At 48.6% G+C, this 5,480-nt stretch overlaps 1 protein-coding gene across 1 annotated transcript; it reads left to right on the top strand.

Moving 5' to 3' along the window:
- The first annotated feature begins 376 nt into the window (after positions 1 to 376).
- Positions 377 to 3,893, top strand: GPR12 (G protein-coupled receptor 12). The gene is made up of 2 exons (XM_045844722.1): positions 377 to 898; positions 1,596 to 3,893. Exons 1-2 carry the CDS (start codon positions 488 to 490, stop codon positions 2,616 to 2,618), a joined length of 1,434 nt encoding a protein of 477 aa, XP_045700678.1. The 5' UTR covers positions 377 to 487; the 3' UTR covers positions 2,619 to 3,893.
- The last annotated feature ends 1,587 nt before the right edge of the window (positions 3,894 to 5,480 follow it).

The raw sequence follows: 5,480 nt of genomic DNA, 5'->3' as shown, positions 1-5,480 counted from the left end.
CCTGCAGGAAGCTTCTGCAGAAACTCAGTGAGTTCCCCTTGAAAACATAGCTCAAGGAGCACTTAATAAGTGCAGTTTGATGATACTAATGATGATTCACATAGCCAGGCAAACGTTCTGGGGAAAAAGTAATAATGAACCGAGTCCAGGCACACTAAGGAAAGGGACCCCTTTGGAATTGGGATGCAATGTGTTCAAGAGCAATTCCAGAACAGCTGGCTGCGCATTTTGCTGCTTTAAAGATCTGCCTCTTGTAACCCGCTCACCCTACATTCCTGCTGCGAATCCTGAATACCACCCCAAGCAATTCTTTTGACTGTGAATGTAGGTAGCAGTTTAGGGAAAGGCGGAGAGAAGAGGCCACTGGAGACGCGGACTCTCCAGGGAGCCCTCAGGAACGAAGTAGGTCACGGGGCTCCCTGGACCCAGCCGGACGCCTGCCAGCCCTGGACCGCCGGCAGAGCTGGCCTGCGGGGCGGCGGGCAGCATGGGTGACGGCGCATTTCTCGGCCTCCGGGTTCTCCGCCTCCCCGAGCGCGGTGCGGGGCTTCTGCCCGCGCCCCCTCGCAGCCGCAACCTGTGGGGGCGCGCGCCGATCTCTCGGGGCTCCCCGTACGGGAGCGAGCGGGGCGGGCGCGGAGCCAGGCACGCGCGCATGCGGGGAGCGTGCGAACTCGACCCGCGGGCGGGCGGGCGGGCGGGGAGAGCGGGGCGCTCCAGCCCAGCCCGCCGCTCACCTGGCGCCCGCCGCTCACCTGGCGCCCAGCGCGCCCCCGGCCTCCAGCCCTTCTCACGGCCACAGCCCTTCGCGGCCGCGCGCCGCGGCGCCCACCTGCGACAGGGTTTGCCACGTGCTCCGGACGCGTCGGAGGAGCCCCCTCGGCCTGCGAGCTCCAAGGTGACCCCCTCGATGACCCCAGGGCCGCGGGTCTCGCCACCCGGTCTGTTCCCCTCGCGTCCGCCGCCGGTCCCCGCCGCCAGGGGAGCGGTGGCAGTGTCTGAGCATCTGTCGGTCTGTCTGTCCTTCCGCCTGTCTCCACACCTCCATTGCACACACCCGCCCATTGTGCACACAGGAGAAGTCCAGACCCCTCTTTGTTCTGGCTGGGGGTGAGGACGAGTGTGAGCACGCGCCGGGGTTTTTTTAGAGGGGGGCGCTCGATGCAAACGAGTGATTTAAATATGCATTCGGGATGGCGGCCGGCTCCGACTCCTGGCCGCGGCGTGCCGGGCTCCGCCGCCAGAGGTCACAGCCGTCCGCTCCGGGTGCGGGATGCGGTGCTGGCGGGTGCGTCACCGCACTCCAGCAAGCGGACGGACCGCGCCGTCCCCGTGGGCCTGCCTCACTCGAGACTGTGTTTTGAAGTCCTTTCCTGTGCTTTTCCCAACGCCACATGGCATTGTTTGCAGTGGGCTTTAGATCACGGAGACTTTGGCTTTTGTTTTATTTCACAACAGTTTTATAGTTCACGAAACTTGTGGCATTTGATAGCGGTATTGGAAGAGGGTCTGGCTTTCATTCTGTGTCGTTTTGCATGATGTTGGACTGTCCCCCTGATGTACCTTTCCATTAAAAAAATGTCTTTTCGTTGAAAAGGCCAGGGGTTAAAATGAACGGAGACCCGAAGGTCAATTTCAGCGGCTTGCTTCGGGATTACTTAGATGCCGGTGCTGCTCCAGAGAACGTCTCGGCTGCCGTCTCCCCCCAGGTTCCTGTTGTGGAGCCACGGCCAGAGCTCGTGGTCAACCCCTGGGACATTGTCCTGTGTACCTCAGGAACTGTCATCTCCTGTGAAAATGCCGTCGTGGTCCTCATCATCTTCCATAACCCCAGCCTCCGAGCACCCATGTTCCTGCTGATAGGCAGCCTGGCTCTGGCAGACCTGCTGGCGGGCATTGGACTCATCATCAATTTTGTTTTTGCCTACCTGCTTCAGTCAGAAGCCACCAAGCTGGTCACAATTGGACTCATTGTCGCCTCTTTCTCCGCCTCTGTCTGCAGCTTGCTGGCCATCACTGTTGACCGCTACCTCTCCCTGTATTATGCTTTGACATACCATTCGGAGAGGACAGTCACGTTTACCTATGTCATGCTTATCATGCTCTGGGGGACCTCCATCTGCCTGGGACTGCTGCCCATCCTGGGCTGGAACTGCCTCAGAGACGAGTCCACCTGCAGCGTGGTCAGACCACTCACCAAGAACAACGCAGCCATCCTTTCCATCTCCTTCCTCTTCATGTTCGCGCTCATGCTCCAGCTCTACATTCAGATCTGTAAGATCGTAATGAGGCACGCCCACCAGATAGCCCTGCAGCACCACTTCCTGGCCACCTCGCACTACGTGACCACCCGGAAAGGGGTCTCCACCCTGGCCATCATCCTGGGGACCTTTGCTGCTTGCTGGATGCCTTTCACCCTCTATTCTTTGATAGCTGATTACACCTATCCCTCCATCTACACGTATGCCACCCTCCTGCCCGCCACCTACAATTCTGTCATCAATCCTGTCATATATGCTTTCAGAAACCAAGAGATCCAGAAAGCCCTTTGCCTCGTTTGTTGTGGCTGCATCCCATCCAGCCTCTCCCAGAGAGCTCGGTCACCCAGCGATGTGTAGCAGCCTTCCACTCCCAAGCTCCTGCACACCCGGCGCTGCGTTTACCAAGCACTTCCACTGCCCGGCCAAGAGTTGAGATGCTTTCCTTAAATTCTTTATACTGGATTCTCTTTGGATCCACAGGAACCCTTAGCATTTGTGAAGCTTCCAGTCAGATGAGTTAAGTAATTGAAGTGAAAATAATCTTACCAGTGTTTTCACCCTTTTAAAAAAAAGGTCTGGAGTTCTTTGCTCAACATTTTTTGTGTGTGTGTTTTGTTTGGGAGTGGGGGATTTGTTTTATATTTTATTTGGAGACAAGGTTTTTATTTTTTATTTGTTTGGAGGGTTGGTGGTGGTTCAGAAAGGAAGGGATGTGACATGACCATGATGTTACACAAAAGTAAACTGGTCCCAGAGTTTTTACCTGGACTTCAAAATAAAATTGAGTTATTGAGGAAAATTAAGTTACTTTTTCCAGACTTTTTTTTAATGTCAAGGTAGATTTTAATGCTGCATGTATCTAATTAATAGAATGCAATCTCTTTCAAGCTGATGAAAAGATTTCACATGTTTATGTTTGGAAGGGACCTGATTTTGTAAACATGAACTCAGTAATAAGTTACTAGCACTGAAACTAGGGACCCACTCTTATTCTTCCTTTATTTTCAGCAAGAATTACTCTGATATTTCTGTGACTGTTGTAACTCTTCCTGCATGGTTGCCTGTGTTAGCTAGACCACTAGCTTCTAATGTTGCCATGTACCAAAATCAAATGAGTTCTTTTTCAACATAGGTTTTTAATATGTCCTTTTAAAGTGAATGACAAAATTGGTTTTGATTTACATATCAAGTAGGATTCATTAGATTCACCCTGGTAGTTTCTTAAGCAACAGTCTGATTATTTTCAGGAAACAAAAAGAAAAAATAACTTTTGAAAGTAGATTCAGTTTATTTCAGTATATTCTGAAAAACAACTCAATGTAATACAATCACAAAATATGAAAAACATCACTTTTTCTATCTTTAAGAATGCATTAATAGTTATTCTTGATTGAGACAAATAGAATTAATATTGTAAACCAAGTATTTCTGGTTTATATTGTCAGTGGTGTCAAATGCATTTGAAACAGGTGGTCTCCTATTTTAATGATTAATTTGTTTGTGAGTGCATAACACCCCTATCTGACTGTGATATGTCATGTAAGTTCACCAGTGGCCATTCATAGAAAGCTAACTTTGAACTTTTCACCAAAAGAACAACTTAAATGCAATAAAAAAAACATATTGCCTGTTTTCAGAGAGCAAAGATTTCATGACAGCACTCCCATTAGTGCAGAGAGAGGGCCTGGGTACAGACCTTCCTTCCACGGGCAGTGGGTTTAGAGATGCAGCTCTGCAGCCAGCGGGAGAGTTTCTGCCCAGCTCATCAGCGGAGCCCTTTCAGCTGGTGCTGAGACCAGTGTAAGGGTCCTTGGGGAATCATTTGCAGTAAATGACCTCACTGGTGTGTCCCCAGTGGCCTGCCCATGGGGGTCTCAGGACTCCTCTGGCTGTCCGCATGCTGATGCCATCTCTCCAGAGCCCCTCCTTGTGTAGCACGATTAGGAATAAATCCTCTGGAACCTGTGTCTCCTCCCTTAGGCTACTTGTGGAAGTGGGAGAAAGTTTAAAATACGTCAGAAATGGGAAAGGATTTTCAATGCACATTACCTTATGATCAACCTAATGAAGCGGATGCCTTTTAGAAAATTTCTTCAATGTGTGATTGAGTTGGTAGATTGAGTAGAATGAGTCTGTTTTTAATCCTTAAAGTCAATAGCATCTCCATGGCAGAAATAATTAAAGTAAGTTGGTTTGGTCAGGGGCTGGGAAATATTCATAAGGAGGTTTGAAAGCAATAAATGATGTTTTTGTAGAAATGGTGGGCCTCTCCAAGTTAGAACTATCATCATAATAATATATACTGTTCTTCACCACACCCTGAGTGCCAGGCCCCTCTGCTGGGTGCTTCGCCCGCTCTGTGACTGTACTCAGTGCACACGATTACAGGTGAGATGCCTGAGGCTAATCCAGGCTGAGAAATGTGTTTGAGGCCACAGCTCCAGGGGCAGAGTCAGGATGGGAACCCAGGTTTTACAGCGTCTGTACCTGCCGTCTTTCAGCACCGCTGCCTCGCTCCCTCTTGATTTCTAACACATTATTCCTACTACCTTTTAGTTCTACAATTAAGATATTCAGCTTCTAATTATCACATGTGATGTGACTATCAGCGTAGTCCTATGTAGAAAAGCTCTGTTCTTAACATCCTCTTCTTTGCTCAGCATTTCCCCCCTTTGGAGCAAGGCCAGTCCACGCCCAGAGGCCCGATGCAATGTTCTAGTGCAAATAGGTGAGAGCACTCTTACTGTACAGCGATTTTCCCTCCAGTTGTTATTTTAAGCTCTAGATCATACACATACATCAGTATATAATGTTCTCATAAATGCTAGTTAAATGATTGCCTTTTACCTGTTTTTGAAACATCTGCTTTCAGCTAAGATTTTTCACTTCAACTATAACATGTTTAAATTGTGAAAGTTTTTTGGAAGTTTATGTGGTTTCCTACAAAGCGTCTTCATTTCTGTGAGGTTAATTATTAAGAAATGTGCACATGTCTTAATATGTATGTATATGTTTAGATATGTGTGTATACTCTATATACATATATAGCTTCAAAATGTTAACTTTGCAGCAACACTAAATGCATCATGTAAAACAGTCATATTTCCAACAGTCCTGAGGTAGCAGGCATTCTTACTCCATGTGATCAAAAATTCTAGCTAGCAAAGAATTTCTGTCATTTCCAATAGAAACAGGTGTCCTGGACAATTTAGTTACCAT

This window comes from Phyllostomus hastatus, unplaced genomic scaffold (assembly GCF_019186645.2).
Source record: "Phyllostomus hastatus isolate PE091 unplaced genomic scaffold, TTU_PhHast_1.1 phas_contig_41, whole genome shotgun sequence".
NCBI classification, from domain to species: domain Eukaryota; kingdom Metazoa; phylum Chordata; class Mammalia; order Chiroptera; family Phyllostomidae; genus Phyllostomus; species Phyllostomus hastatus.
Note: the sequence above shows the minus strand (reverse complement) of the source record. Positions and strands in the feature narration are given on the sequence as shown.